Genomic DNA, 15,803 nt, shown 5'->3' with positions numbered 1-15,803 from the left:
CCTCAAAGAGTCGCCGTTCCTGAACCGAGTGGCGATTCTTTGCGACTCGAGGTCCGCTTTGCGCGAGCTGCTGCTCGACGAGCGTGCGCCGCCACTGGCACAGCGCATTGCCTGCAGGCTGCATGCTCTGCAGCGACAGGGGTGCGACCTATGCCTCCAGTGGATACCGTCACACGTCGGTGTCGCCGGGAACGAGGCAGCTGACGACCTGGCAAAGCGCGCCCACGATCCCTTATCCTCGCTATCGACGCGAGTGAACTCGTTGGACGTGGCGCGACTTCACCTCAAACAGGAGCTGGCGCTGCGCTACCCCGACAGCCGCATCGCGCGGGGTCGCTCGCCATTGGAGATTGTTGTAGAAAGAGGGTGACAAGTTGGGTTAAGTGCAACGTCATAACTGTCTCTCAATAGAGGACACCAACCGCGTTGCACAGGGGGGATGGGGGTTGAGAGTTGAGGAGAGAAAGATCGCAAGCGCAGCAGCAGCAGCATCCGACGCGCCGGAGGCGCGCGAAAGGGCAGGTCAAGGTTTAGACCCGGTCAGTGAGGCCGGTGTCGTCAAGGAAGCTCAGGAGGCCACGGTAGAGCTTCGCATGACTTGATGTGCAGCCTGAGGGGTGCAGAATTTCCTCTGTTGTCGAACATGGAAGGTTGTGCGCGCGGTAGATGCGGTCAAGGGTGGCGCGCGCCGCCGAGAATGCAGGGCACTCGCACAGGAGATGCTGCAGCGTAGTAGTAAGTGGTTCGTGTGAAAAGGGAAAGGTTGACACTATCTTCTGCAGCCCTTGAGGGAGCACGGCTCCGCGCCAAGAGGAGGGGTAAGTGGGAGAGAAAGGGGATAGGGTGAAGTCGTCACCATGGCTGGGCGTGGCAAACCGTCGGGCTGTGGCGGCACGTATCAGGCCGAGATGAAGGCCTTGGAGTGCTGCTTTAGACCGCAGGGGTGTTGTTCCGGGCCCGTCAGGCCTGGAATGGGTTGGGAGGCCGCGAGGCCTTTCGTCTTGCAGAAAACTTAGAGGCGCGCGGAGAGCTCTGACGAGTCAAGGTACTCCACAACGCCTCGAAGTGCTGAGAGGTGATGTTGGCTGGGGAAGAGGAGATCTTCCTCTTTGCCATAGGGGAGGTCCAGGCGGCGGAGCTCCTGCAGGAGTGGGCCCCGCTGCTGGAGGTATGCCGGGCAGGCTAGCAGGAGGTGCTCAGTTGTCTCCGGCTCACCGCAGGAAGTGCAGGCCACTGCAGCGTTTCGGAAGCGCCGCAGTCTTGGCAGAGGGGAGAGGGGGCCCCGCGGAGGCGATGTTTACGTTCGGCAGGCCAGACGGAACCAGTCCGGAGGGCGAGGAGGAACGCGCGCTCTCTTCTCATGAAACCGGATTCCGGAAGAACGCGTGGCGGGCGCTCTTGTGCGACGCGGCTGTCGGGGTGTCGGAGGGCGAGTTCCCGTCTGATGCTTCGCCGCGCGGTGTCAAATGAGTTCACGCGCAGCGAGAGAGCCGAAGCAGGCTCGTGGGCGCGCTTCGCGAGGTCGTCTGCGGACTCGTTTCCGGCGATACCGACATGGGAAGGTATCCACTGGAGGCGGCGGTCGCATCCCTGTTGTTGCAGTGTGTGGAGTCTGCAGGCTACTCGTTGGTCCAGGGGTGGCGCGCGCTCGTCGAGGAGAAGCTGGTGAAGAGCGGCCCTAGATTGGAAAAGAATGGCCACTCTGTTTAGGAATGACATCTCTTCAATAATGTCTGCTGCCAGATGATGCCCCGCAAGCTCAGCTGTGGTGGAGGAGGCGCGATAGGAGAGGCGGCACTGTCTGGCGACGTCAAGTTGTGGAACTACACAGGCGGCGGCGGCGGCGGCGGCAGAACCGTCCTGACGAACAGAGCCGTCTGTGTAGAGATGAGCCCTCCCCACCAGGTCATCCTGGATACGTGCAGCAGCCTCCTGCACGACGGCGCAGTGAGGTGTGCGGCGCTTGGAGCGGACGCCCGGCAGGTAGAGGCAAACGCGCAACGGCACACGCTTGTTTGGCGGCTGCAGGGGTGGCAGGGGCGTCGACCACAATGCTGTCATAAAGCTCGAGCAGTTTCCCCACTCGAGACTTAGGGAGTTCGCGGAGGCAGGACAGGATGGGGCCGGCACCCGGGGCACGAGAGAGGCGCTCGATGTGGCCGAGAGCGCGGAGATCGGCTGTGAAGGAGACGGGCCAGGCGTCATTGGCGTACCAACTACTTCTCGAGTGGGGAGGGGGGGCAACCCGCAAACGATCTGACTCTGTCTCGCTCGCTCTCTTTCTTTCTATATATATATATATATATATATATATATATATATATATATCATCATTAGCCTATATTTTATGTCCACTGCAGGACGAAGGCCTCTCCCTGCGATCTCCAATTACCCCTGTCTTGCGCTAGCGTATTCCAACTTGCGCCTGCAAATTTCCTAACTTCATCATCCCATCTGGTTTTCTGCCGACCTCGACTGCGCTTTCCTTCTCTTGGTATCCATTCTGTAACCCTAATGGTCCACCGGTTATCCATCCTACGCATTACATGGCCTGCCCAGGTCCATTTCTTCCGCTCAATGTCAACTAGAATATCGGCTATCCCCGTTTGTTCTCTGATCCACACCGCTCTCTTCCTGTCTCTTAACGTTAGTCCTAAGATTTTTCGTTCCATCGCTCTTTGTGTGGTCCTTAACTTGTTCTCGAGCTTCTTCGTTAACCTCCAAGTTTCTGCCCCATATGTTAGCACCGGTAGAATGCAATGATTGTACACTTTTCTTTTCAACGAGAGTGGTAAGCTCCCAGTCAGGATTTGGTAATGCCTGCCGTATGCACTCCAACCCAATTTTATTCTTCTGTAAATTTCTTTCTCGTGATCAGGGTCCCCTGTGAGTAATTGACCTAGATAAACGTACTCCTTTACAGACTCTAGAGGCTGACTGGCGATCCTGAATTCTTGTTCCCTTGCCAGTCTATTGAACATTATCTTTGTCTTCTGCATATTCATCTTCAACCCAATTCTTATACTTTCTCGATTAAGGTCCTCAATCATTTGTTGTAATTAATCTCCATTGTTGCTGAATAGGACAATGTCATCTGCAAATCGAAGGTTGCTGAGATATTCGCCGTTGATCCTCACTCCTAAGCCTTCCCAGTCTAAGAGCTTGAATACTTCTTCTAAGCATGCAGTGAATAGCATTGGAGAGATTGTGTCTCCTTGCCTGACCCCTTTCTTGATAGGTAACTTTCTACTTTTCTTGTGGAGAACCAAGGTAGCTGTGGAATCCTTGTAGATGTTTGCTAAGATATTCACGTATGCCTCCTGTACTCCTTGATTACGCAATGCATCTATGACTGCTGGAATCTCTACTGAATCAAATGCCTTTTCATATATATATATGAAAATATATATATTTCATATATATATATATATATATATAATAGATATATTTTCATGTATATATATGTATATATATACGGCTAAATCGAATTACTTGTACAACAAGTCAAAAAGCCGGGAAATGCGTCTGTCAGGACTTTTTATATTTAAAAGACATACAGCTATTTATCAATCACACATGGTGAACCATGCAGGCCCAAAATTATTTGACTTCGCATTTATTTCTTGACACTATATAGAATATACATATCATACAGGGACGAAAGGCAGTGAGTGCCCAGATGTCCCTGATCCCGCCCAGTAGCAGCAGCGTAGCGCACGTCAGAAAATGCACTTTTGTTACGGACGACGTTGCGAATTAAACAAAGAATTGTACTCTAAGTCTGCATACAGCACACATGCATTGATAGTTAAGGTAATATTATTGTCGATGTTATACACAGTGAAGTACAATGAAGATAAATGACTCCCAATATTTGCAAGAAAGAAGGCAGCAGATGTGTGCGACCTTGGAGAATTACAACCAAGTTTTCAGCGAAGCTGTTTCTATCGAACAGTTTCTGTAAAAGTTTTAGTTTCCTGAATTATATCGCATAGTTAAAAAAGTTGCCGAGCACTTCTTGTTGGAAATTTTTAAAAAGCCAGTATTTCATTAACATACGTTACTCGTCATAACGTTTACTATCGTGTATGTACACCCTCCCTGCTCCCCCCCCCCCCCTGTGCTCTCAAATTTCTGTAGATTTGATATCGGTTAAGTTAACAGTTCTTCTAGGGCAGCGGGATAAATTGTGCTTTGTTCACAAAACACATTTATAAAGATCCGGATCGCTTGCTTGCGTAATTTACTGCAACTATCATAATTAGTCCCCTGTCTTTCGAGTTTACTTACATATTGCCCACGCCGCGCCCTTTATTTTCGCCAAATATAAATCAAGCGTCTTCTTTAGTTCACCGAGGACATCACTGAAACTAACTAGGCGCCTTGTGACGTATGAAAAATAGGGGGGTGGGGGAGGGGGGGAACGACGGCTCAGTAATTACGTGCAACGCTTATAAATAACTAGGTCAGGAACGTCGAAATTTTGTCGCACTTGCTATGACCCTGTTTACTTTCCATGAAATATAAATCTGTTGTAACCAACAGCTATGTCGGGACAGTGGGAATCATAGCTGAAAGCGGCCATATCACACGCCCTAGCACATGAACAGGCATTTACCATCGCATATAAACTTGGCGTATTGTTCCCCCTATATTCGCAAAATTTCACTTCCGTTGTAGTTGTAACTATGAGAGCGTAGCCGTCTATTCTACTGGAAAAGGCGAATTTAACCCACTCACTTGGAATATTGTCTACACATAGTCTGCATATATACACTGTCTACATCTCTACATACAAAACTACTACATCTACTACATATTGTCACGTAGACTACGATGAAGCAACCCGTGCCCACAAAAGCAAGCCACACCCGAAGCACAACGATAGCGGCGAACACAGTCGGCCATCGTCGAAAATCTGCTCAGCGGCGAAACGCGTCGGCTTTTATACATGAGTCACGAATGTTCCAGATTATTCCCTGGTGCCCGCGTGTCTTCCAGAATGTTCCACACAATTCGCGTCGGTCATACAATTGGATAACATAGACGTCGGACCCGCCGGGGTGGCTCCGTCAGCTAAGGCGTTGCGCTGCTGAGCACGAGGTCGCGGGATCGAATCCCGGCCACGGCGGCCGCATTCCGATGCAGGCGAAATGCAAAAACGCCCATGTGCTTGCGTTGTAGTGCACGTTAAAGAACCCCAGGTGGTCAAAATTAATCCGGAGCCCTCCACTACGGCGTGCCTCATAATCAGAACTGGTTTTGGCACGTAAAACACCAGAAGAACGGAACATAGACGTCGGTGAAAACAGGGAACGGAAAGAAGCATCGATAACGTTCTAGAAGCCTCCGATGCAGGCGCGACCTCCGCCGAGCGATGACGTTTAACATTTGTTAGCCGGTGGAAAGCTGCCACCGGTGAACGTTAACATATATACGTGTCAATAACCTCCCCTTAAAGAGCATCGTCTCGATTTTACAAACACGAAAGCGAAAACAAAACGAAGCGTAATAAAGAAAAAAATAACAAAGTAACAAAATACCTAAGCTCGTCAGCGGACGCAGAAAGGCTGAAGACGCACCACGTGGGTGACTTCGGGTCGTGCGCGGCGCCGCTGTGATTGCGAAATGCCGTCTGGCACGACCTCATAGTCCAGTGCGCCAATCCGTCGAATAATCTTGTAGGGTCCGAAATAGCGTCCTAACAGTTTATCGCTAAGTCCTCGCCGGCGTATCGGAGTCCGGACCCAAACACGGTCGCCGGGCTGGTACTCGACGTAGCGTCGTCGAACATTGTAGTGTCGGCTGTCGGTCCTCTGCTGGTTCTTGATGCGCAGGCGGGCGAGCTGTCGACCTTCTTCGGCACGCTGCAAGTAGGTCGCAACGTCGAGATTTTCTTCGTCGGTGACGTCCGGTAGCATGGCGTCAAGCTTTGTTGCCGGGTTCCTACCGTAGACCAGGTGGAACGGCGCCATGTGCGTCGTTTCTTGCACGGCCGTGTTGTATGTGAAGGTCACGTAAGGAAGGATGGTATCCCACGTCTTGTGTTCGACGTCGACGTACATTGCCAGTATGTCGGCGATGGTCTTATTTAGGCGCTCGGTGAGGCCATTCATCTGCGGGTGGTAGGCGGTGGTCCGTCGATGGCTTGTCTGGCTGTATCGCAGGATGGCTTGAGTTAGTTCAGCCGTAAAGGCCGTACCTCTGTCGGTGATAAGTACTTCTGGGGCACCGTTACGCAGAAGGATGTTCTCAACGAAGAATCGGGCTACCTCGGCGGCACTGCCTTTGGGCAAGGCTTTTGTTTCGGCGTAGCGGGTGAGGTAGTCCGTAGCTACGACGATCCATTTATTCCCGGACGTCGACGTCTAAAAGGCCCCAGTAAGTCCATCCCGATCTGCTGGAACGGTCGGCAAGGTGGCTCGATCGGCTGTAGAAGTCCGGCTGGCTTTGTCGGCAGTGTTTTGCGTCGCTGACAGTCTTGCCCTTACGTAATGGGCGACGTCGGCAGACAGGCGAGGCCAGTAGTATTTTTCTTGTATCCTCGCGAGCGTGCGGGAAAAACCAAGGTATCCAGCCGATGGGTCGTCATGGAGATCTTGCAGAACCTCTGGACGGAGTGCTGAGGGTACCACGAGGAGGTGGTTGGCTCGGAGAGGCGAGAAGTTCTTCTTTAAGAGAATGTCGTTTTGCAAAAAAAAACGACGCCAATCCTCACCTGAACACCTTGGGCACAATGACGGTCTTGCCTTCCAGGTAGTCTACAAGGCTACAAGGCTTAGTTCCGGGTCGGCTCGTTGTTGTTCGGCGAATTCGTCGGCACTGATGGAGCCCAAGAAAGTGTCGTCATCCTGGTCGTCCTGTGGCGGGGGTTCGACGGGGGCGCGAGACAAGCAGTCGGCGTCAGAGTGCTTTCGCCCGGACTTGTAAACGACAGTGATGTCGAATGATTGAAGTCTCAGACTCCATCGTGCGAGGCGACCTGAAGGGTCCTTCAAGTTAGCTAGCCAACACAAGGCGTGGTGGTCGCTCACAACTTTGAAGGGCCTGTCATAGAGGTAGGGGCGAAACTTCGATGTAGCAGAGACGATGGCGAGACACTCCTTTTCTGTTGTGGAATAATTTGCTTCCGCCTTCGACAGCGAGCGGCTAGCGTAACTTACCGCCCTTTCTAGTCCGTGAGTCTTCTGCACAAGCACGGCGCCGAGTCCTACGCTGCTTGCGTCGGTGTGGACTTCGGTATCGGCATTTTCATCGAAATGCGCAAGTATTGGCGGCGATTTCAGGCGTCGCTTCAGTTCTTCAAATGCTTCGACTTGCGGCGTCTCCCACTTGAATTCGACGTCGGCCTTCGTGAGGAACGTCAGTGGGTCGGCGATCCGTGAAACGTCCTTGACGTAGCGCCTGTAATAGCCGCACACTCCAGAAAACCTACGCACTGCTTTCTTGTCAGCAGGCGGAGGAAAGTCAGTGATGGCCGCAGTTTTCTGTGGGTCAGGGCGTACTCCAGACTTGTTGATTACGTTGCCCAAAAACAAAAGCTCCTCAGATGCGAAACGGCACTTTTCTGGCTTCAACGTTAGTCCGGAGGCCTTGATTGCTTGAAGGACTGTTGCAAGGCGCCGGAGGTGTTCTTCGAAACTTGAGGCAAAGACAACGACGTCGTCCAAATAGACTAGGCAAGTCTGCCACTTCAAGCCTGCCAGTATGGTGTGCATGACGCTTTGGAAAGTCGCAGGTGCTGAGCAAAGACCAAACGGCATGACCTTGAACTCGAAAAGTTCGTCTGGTGTTATAAAGGCCGTCTTCTCCCGGTCCCTCTCATCGACTTCGATTTGCCAGTAGCCGGTTTTGAGGTCCATCGACGAAAAATACTTTGCGTTGTAGAGTCGATCCAAGGCGTCGTCAATCCGTGGGAGGTGGTATACGTCCTTCTTCGTGATCTTGTTGAGGCGACGATAATCGACACAGAAACGTAGGGTTCCATCCTTCTTCTTCACTAACACCACGGGGGATGCCCACGGACTCTTGGACGGCTGGATGATGTCGCGTAGCATTTCGTCGACTTGTTGCCTTATGGCCTCGCGTTCGCGCGCCGAAACTCGGTACGGACTCCGACGGAGTGGGCGTACGTATTCGTCGGTTATGATGCGGTGCTTGGCGACAGGGGTTTGTCGAACTTTGGACGACGACGAGAAGCAGTCCTTGTATTGCAGGAGCAGAGCTATTAGCTGTTCTTTCTAATGCCTGGGAAGGTTCTGATTGACGTAGAAAGTTGGTTCAGGTACTCAGTTGTCGTTGCAGGTGCTTTTATGTCCTTGTACCAGACCCACCGTCCAGCCGTGAGCCAAGCCCACACCGTCTAGAAGACGTCGACGCCTACCCCGACCAGCGAGCTAGCCGCAGGCTACTGAACCTGCCACCGGAGTACGAACCTCTACCCAGCACCTCCACCAGATGTCACGTAGTAGTGACGATGAAGCAAACAGTCGCAAAACTTTGAATGACGAAACGAACCCCCCACTGGTCGAACCCGTGCCCACAAAAGCAAGCCACACCCGAAGCAACAACGACAGCAGCGAACACAGTCGGCGATCGTCGAAAATCTGCTCAGCGGCGAAACGCGTCGGCTTTTATACATGAGTCATCGAATGTTCCAGATTATTCCCTGGTGCCCGCGTGTCTTCCAGAAAGTTCCAGACAATTCGCGTCGGTCATACAATTAGATAACATAGGAGTCGGTGAAAGCAGGGAACGAAAAGAAGCATCGATAACGTTCTAGAAACTTCCGATACAGGCGCATCCTGCGCCAAGCGATAACTTGAAGCTAAACATTTCGACAGAATTACCTGTCTGGTTGGGAAAATTGATTAAGACTTAGAGATGGACTCCAACCAAATAAGGAAATTACTAGCCCGACGTTTCGGAACCAATTCGGCTCCTTCATCAGGGGGTATTCGGAGGTGGCGGTGTGCCGCTTTTAAAAGGTCCGTCGTAACAAAGGAGAGGAAGGGGGAGAGAGCGTAAGGTGCGGAGACACTTGGCAGGGCACCTGTTCTAGACAGACAAAATAGGTGGTGGAGGTGGGGGGGGGGGGGGGGGCTTCGGCGTCGCTGGTCGGCTGGGTTGACCGATGCTGGGCGCCCTTTAGTGGCGGGAATGCATTGACGAGGGACAGGGGGATGGGGGGACGAGTTGTTTTGGTGTTGCTGACCTAGAGCGGGGGGGGGGGGGGGTCCTTTCTTCCCTTCGTCGCGTCTGCAAGGTCATGAACATACAAAGAAGGAAGAATGCCCTTCACGCGGTTTATATTACCCGCCGTGTTCTGAATGTGCCAAGACTCGAGTAGTAGCCTTTTTCGCCAGTTTCTCTCTGTTTGAAGGATTTGGGTTTCTTGGAAAGAAATCTTGTGGTCGGCATCTTCGGAATGTTCGGCGATGGCGCTGCGTATTCGGTTGAATGTTCTGACGTCGTTTTCATGTTGTCTGATTCTTTCTTTTAGATTTTTGGTTTCCCCGATGTGCGACGCCGGAAAGTCGGCACAGCTGATTTTATAGACGACGCCTTGAGCTTTTTCGTTTGGTGGACGGTCTTTTGGTTTAGGAATGAGGATATTCAAAGTGTTCATCGGTTTATGCGCGACCTTGAGGCCTTCTTTTTTCAATATTCGGCTGAGAGCTTCGCTGGTACCTTTTACGTATGGGATGGACACTCGTTTCTGTGGTCGAGGGGGAGGAAACGGTTGGAGGTCTCGTAGTTTGTTTTTTCTTTTTTGTTGTCGGGTTGTTTTTCGAATGAATTCCGTTGTATAGCCGTTCCTTCTGAGTTCGTTGAGAACCGTTCTCCTTTCTTTCTTTTGATCTGATTCCTATGTGCAATGAGTTTCGACTCTTTTCAATAAAGAATTTACGACCGATGCCTTGTGGTTTGCCGGATGGTTGGATGCGAAGTGTAGGTAGCGGCCTGTGTGGGTTGGTTTTCGGTAGACTGAGAATTTTAGATTGCCGTTGGTTCGTGTAACTTGTACATCTAGGAATGGTAACGATCCGTTTTGTTCGCGCTCCGACGTCAACTGCATATCCGGGTCTATGGAATTTAAATGGCTCTGCAGGTTTTCGACTTGCGACTCCTTCACGATACAGAAGCAATCATCCATGTACCTGAGGAAAACTTTTGGCTTCGGGGAAAAAGAACTCAGAGCTCTGTCTTCGATATTTTCCATAGTTAGGTTAGCCATGGTGACGGAAATTGAGGCCCCCATGGGAGTTCCTTTCACCTGCTTGTAGTAGCTGCCTCGGAAGGTGAAGTAGGTATTTGATAGGCATAGCTCAAGAAGGCGGCAGATCTCGTCTACACTCAAGGGGGTTCTCTCGTCGAGTGTGTCGTCGCGTTCCAGGGCATCCCTTGTTGCGGCAGATCTCGTCTACACTCAAGGGGGTTCTCACGTCGAGTGTGTCGTCGCGTTCCAGGACATCCCTTGTTGCGGATATAGCTAACTGAATGGGTACTCTGGTGAACAAAGAGATCACATCAAAAGAGACCAGGCATTCATCATCTTCGAGGCGTACATTTGATATGAGCTTGATGAAGTTTTCGGGGTTGCGCACGTGGGATGCTGTCCTTCCGGTGATTGGTGATATAGTGATCGAAGTGGGGAGCATGAAAAGTCTACGATTGGCCGTAGGGGATTCCGGGTTTATAGAGTATTGGCAAGCCGTAAAAGGCTGGTGCGGACCCGTTCCTGCACATTAATTTTAGATAAAGATTTCGAGAACTTGGGTGGTTTCGGAAAATTTCGACCAGCGTCTTATTCAGTACTGATTGGGTCCTTGTGGTGGGGTCCTTTTTTAATTTTTCGTAGTCTTGGCTGTTAAGGAGGGTGGACGCCTTTTCCTCGTAGTCCTGCAAGGGCAACTCAACCCCCCCCCCGGTCTCTCGTCAATGCATTCCCGCCACTAAAGGGCGCCCAGCATCGGTCAACCCAGCCGACCAGCGACGGCTGGTCGGCTGGGTTGAATATCGACGGCTGGTCGGCTAGAATATCGGCTATGCCCGTTTCTTTCTCATCCACACCGCTCTCTTCCTGTCTCTTAATGTTAGACCTCAGATTTTTCGTTCCATCGCTCTTTGTGCGGTCCTTAACTTGTTCTCGAGCTTCTTTGTTAACCTCCTTAGGCTGTCCTAAGGCTGTTACCCTCCTAAGGCTGTCCTAATACGCTTAGGCTGTTCCAAAAACTGGGCGAGTAGCGGTGGTGCAAGTAGCGCAAGCGGCAATTTGAAAGTGCGGGAGCTGTCCAATGCCAGGCCTTCTCCGCAATGAGAGAGCGTCTATGGCGAATCCCGCGCGTCGCCTGCTACAGCACCTCACGAGGAGGCACAAAAGACAACCCTCGCTGCCCAAGCAGAGGATACGTAGTAAAGAAAAGCATTACTTACGTGGCCACTCTTTTAAGAAAATTGAGCTTCAGCTGAAAAACAGTTTTGTTGGACTTTCCGGCGTGCAGTCGAAAGTGCCCGCTTTCAGAAGTGGAGGGAGGGGGGGGGGGGCAAATGGCATACTTTGCTCCCCCCCCCCCACTTTTGACAGTGGGAGTGCCCCCCTTGCCCCCACCTCCCCACCCCCTCCGGTAGATACGCCTATGCCAGGCGCCGGTCTCTGCGAGCGTCTCTGCGACACGGGATGTGCGGGGCAGGCCGTGACACATACGAAGGACTCGTCGATGGTCGACGCCGTTGTGTCGCCACTGGCTTGGTCGCAGGCTACACAGCGGCAGCGCGTACAGGACACAGGAGAGCGCGACCGCAATGTAAATACCCGATGCGAAGGAGAGGGGGCAGCCATCGCCTCGCGAAGGAGAGCACGGACTGCGGCCTCGACACGGCGCATGATAGCACGGAGTCGTTTCACAGCCGGGGACCAGGTGAGGCGGTGGTCGATGGTGAGCCCCAGGTAGCGCACGATGGGTCGCCAAGGAAGGCAGACACCGTCTATGATGACGCGGCCAGTGTGGAGGCGGGTGGTGGCGCGGGGGTGGACCATGAGCTCTTCTGACTTGGTCGCCGACAGGCAGAGGCCAATGGCACGGAGGAATTTGCCGACCGCATCAACGGCAGCCTGAAGGTGCAGACGCATCTCCGCCATGGCCGACGGGGGGCCACGGACGAAGAGAGCCACGTCGTCTGCGTAGACCACAGCGCGCACAAGAAGGTGCCCAGTGTTGCGGACGCACTCGCTGATGGGCGCAAGTGCGAGGTTGAAGAGAAATGGGCTGAGGACACTCCCCTGTGGCACGCCGCACGTCACAGGACGGTGGGAGCTGATGGCCTGGCCGACACGGACAGCAGATGTCCTGTCGCTGAGGAAAGCTCGTATGTAGGCGAGGAGTCCGCCCTGCACACCAAGGGCGCGTACAGCCGAGATGATGGTTGCATGGGGCAGGGAGTAGAAAGCGCTCTGTACGTGCAGCAGCAGCAAGTAGGCGGCGTGGCCGTCGCGACTCGCCTGTTCCAGGGTGCCCACGACGGCGGCAAGGCAGTCGGCCGTGGAGCGATGGGCGCGGAATCCACACTGCTCGGGCGGAAATGCGCCACGGATGTCAGCAATCCACTGCAGCCTGGATAGAGCCATTGCCTCCATGGTCTTGCCCGGGACAGACGTGAGTGAGATGGGTCTGTATGAAGTGAGGCTGCGAGGGGGGGGGGGGGTGCTTGCCACGTTTGAGTACAGGCACGACGAGAGCACTTCGCCAGGACTCCGGAAGGGACCCGCTGTGCATGACATCATTGTCGGCATTGAGGAGGAGGCGGCGCTGGTCATCGTCCAAGTTGCGGAGCATTTGATGTGTAATTCCGTCCTGTCCGGGCGCACTGCGGCGGCTGACACGGGAGAGGACGCGCTGAAGTTCGTGGAAAGTGAACTCCTCTTCGCCCAGACTTGCAATTGCCTGCGCGTGGGATGATTGGTCAGCTCCTCGCGCGAACAAAGCCGCGTAGAGAGCGTGGAGGGCGACCGCAGGGGCGCTGAGTGTGGGATTGGCAGCTGGCGTCGGCCAGCTGTTCGGCGAGGGCAAGCTCGCTGATGCCGTGCGCCACCGCGATGGTTAGGACAGGCGAGCGAGGTGACTTGGGGTTCAGGAGTGCAGTGAGGATGCGCCAGCCGCGGTGTTGGTTGCGCGGGTCAGCAAGGGAAGAGCAGAGGCCCGCCCAGCTGCGTCGGCGCAGCTGCCAAGCAGACTGCGTCGAGCCGGTTCTCCTGCTTCCGGAATCCGGCTTCACGAGGAGAGCCTTCCTCCTCACACTCCGGACCGGTTCCGTCTGGCCCGCCGAGCGCAAACACCGCCTCCGCAGAGCCTCCTCGCCCCTCTGCCAGGACTGCGGCGCTGTCGAGACGCTGCAACTTTAGCTGCAACATCTGATGTGTGAGTGCAGTCAGGCCCGGGAAACTCGCGCGTTCACCAAATGGCCACAGAGGGCGAAACAATCGCTGCTAACAAAACAAGTATGGTACATCTCCTCGAAAATATGCCTGAGTGAGTTCAGTAGCTCCCGCTAAAGGCGCCGTAATAAGCGCAATTTTAACCTACAAACTTTCTCCCGCGCTCATCGAAGCATTTTTATTACTTGAAAAAGAGTACAAAATTATTATTCTTAATTAGGGATTGTACTGTTGAGTACTGTTTCTTTTTTGTCATTATAAACGAAAAATAACGTTCATCATCACCGATCTCCCACGTGACCTCTGGCCTGGATTAAAAATTTTTACCGGTATTTTTCGCGAACACGGCAAGCACGGATTCATTGGTTCGTACACTTATGCTGGTTGCTTATTTTGTGATAAAACCAGTTTATCGCGCTTCGACACCTGGCGTTATTTAACTTGGGGTGAAGTGACGGGTTTGCGAGAAATGTAAGCCCGAAAGCTAGGTTTCGGTCGTGAGCCATAAGGAACAAGTCTGCATCGAAACGGGAGCCGGATTCTGCTGCGTCTGAGGACGGCAATACCGGTAAGTCGTTTAACATCGCTGCTTCTTGAATCGTTATGTAATATTCGTCTCGTTAACTTACAGGCGGAGACAAGTTAACGAACTAGATCCTGCATTACATATGGGCAGTCAGGACCCTCCGTTGCTGTTTACGAAATGATGTTTAGTTGCGCGCCCATCGTTATGCAAACACAATGACGAAAAAAAGACAGCAATATCGGAACGCCCGTCGCATATATATATATATATATATATATATATATATATGTGATTCCGCCGGCAACTGCTTTCGCCCACAAAGCCGAATAACCCTTTGGTAAATTGAAGTGAAAGTACTGAATTTAATGTATTAAAGAGTTGCACGCATGATAATTTACCCATATTTCGTACTTGTTGGTTCCAAGTGTTCTTGCTGTTCCGTTTGATTTACTTGGGGCATTTATTTTTGCAGTATTAAAGGGGTGCATCACGTTCGTGCAGAAAAGGAATGGAGCAGTTCTAATAGCTTCATGTTTGTCTTGCATTTGCTTGTGGAACCAGCAGCGTGATAACTTCTGGTGTATAAATGAGCGCACAAATGCTCTCATTTGTGATCCCAATAATACTTAGGCTGTTGACACGCATTGTAGTTAGGCAGGTAGCAAAATTAATTTAATTATCATGTTGCTTAAGCACCTTAGAACAAAGTGTACAGTTCCATGTGTTATGCAGTCTAAAACCATTACAATATATATGTCACACCTTCTTGCAATCCATATTGCAAAATTGTGCTTTTTCAATTTCTGATGCAATCAAAAATTCTGTTCCAGACATGCAGTAAAGAGGATGGCACCAGTGTAAAGCAGCACTCCATACACCAAAGACAAACTACTTCCTGCTACAACAAGGCCATTGTGTGGACTTTGGCTGTTACTACAAAGTAAACAACACCAAGTTCAGAAATAACTATGCTTGATATTGTCACGAGCCTCGAGAAGTAGTCCTGAAGGTTTAATAAACGTAGAGCGGCTGGCTCTTGGAAGACGCGACCGTCGGGGCTGGCTCGAGCAGAGAAGGAGCGCGCGGTCTTCTTTCTTCTCTTGGGCTCGACCCACTCTTGCCCTCGACCCACTACCTACAGGTGGCAATATCCCCCCTTCCGAACAAAAGCATCGCCTCGATGCTAAAAAAAAGGCGTAGAAGACAAAGAAGAGGAAGGCAGGCAAAGCGAAAGTACACAAAAAAAAATGTAGCCGTCACGCCGGCACAGTCAATGAACGAAGAAGCAAGCTCCCAAAGATAAATGAAAAGTAGAAACAAAGAAGGGAATGAGAGAAAAAAAATTAAAAAAAAAATTACGGACGCGCAATGTACGGCTTCATGCGCACAACATGAACTATTTCTGAGGTAGGTTGTCTTTGTGTCCTACTCCGTGTCTGCGATGTTGTGTCCGGAACAACTTCGTAGTTTACGTCACTGACGCGGCGGAGCACTTTATACGGACCGAAATACCGGCTCAGAAGCTTTTCACAGAGGCCACGACGGCGAACGGGGGTCCACACCCAAACTTGGTCCCCGGGGTTATAGGACACGTCCCTGTGGCGGATGTTGTAGCGTCGTGCGTCTGCCTGCTGCTGCTGGCCGATATGCAGCCGCGCGAGCTGCCGAGCTTCCTCAGCACGCTCTGCAAATTCCTCGGCGTCAGTTGTCAATAGGTCAGCGTCTTGACACGGCAGCATAGCGTCCAGCATCGTCTGGACTTCGCGACCGTAGAGAAGGCGAAAGGGCGTGAAGCGCGTCGTCTCTTGCACGGCGGTGTTATACGCGAAGGTCACGTAAGGC

At 52.2% G+C, this 15,803-nt stretch overlaps 1 protein-coding gene across 1 annotated transcript; it reads right to left on the bottom strand.

The window, feature by feature from the left end:
• Positions 1-1,012: 1,012 nt before the first annotated feature.
• LOC119444281 (uncharacterized) lies at positions 1,013-12,637 on the bottom strand. Its single transcript, XM_037708704.1, has 3 exons — positions 11,708-12,637; positions 1,551-2,178; positions 1,013-1,233 (listed from the first exon to the last, which is right to left on the bottom strand). Exons 1-3 carry the CDS (start codon positions 12,635-12,637, stop codon positions 1,013-1,015), a joined length of 1,779 nt encoding a protein of 592 aa, XP_037564632.1.
• Between the last annotated feature and the right edge of the window lie 3,166 nt (positions 12,638-15,803).

Source organism: Dermacentor silvarum, chromosome 3 (assembly GCF_013339745.2).
Source record: "Dermacentor silvarum isolate Dsil-2018 chromosome 3, BIME_Dsil_1.4, whole genome shotgun sequence".
NCBI classification, from domain to species: Eukaryota; Metazoa; Arthropoda; class Arachnida; order Ixodida; family Ixodidae; genus Dermacentor; species Dermacentor silvarum.
The sequence above is the reverse complement of the archived record's forward strand: the minus strand, read 5'-3'. Positions and strand labels throughout refer to the sequence as shown.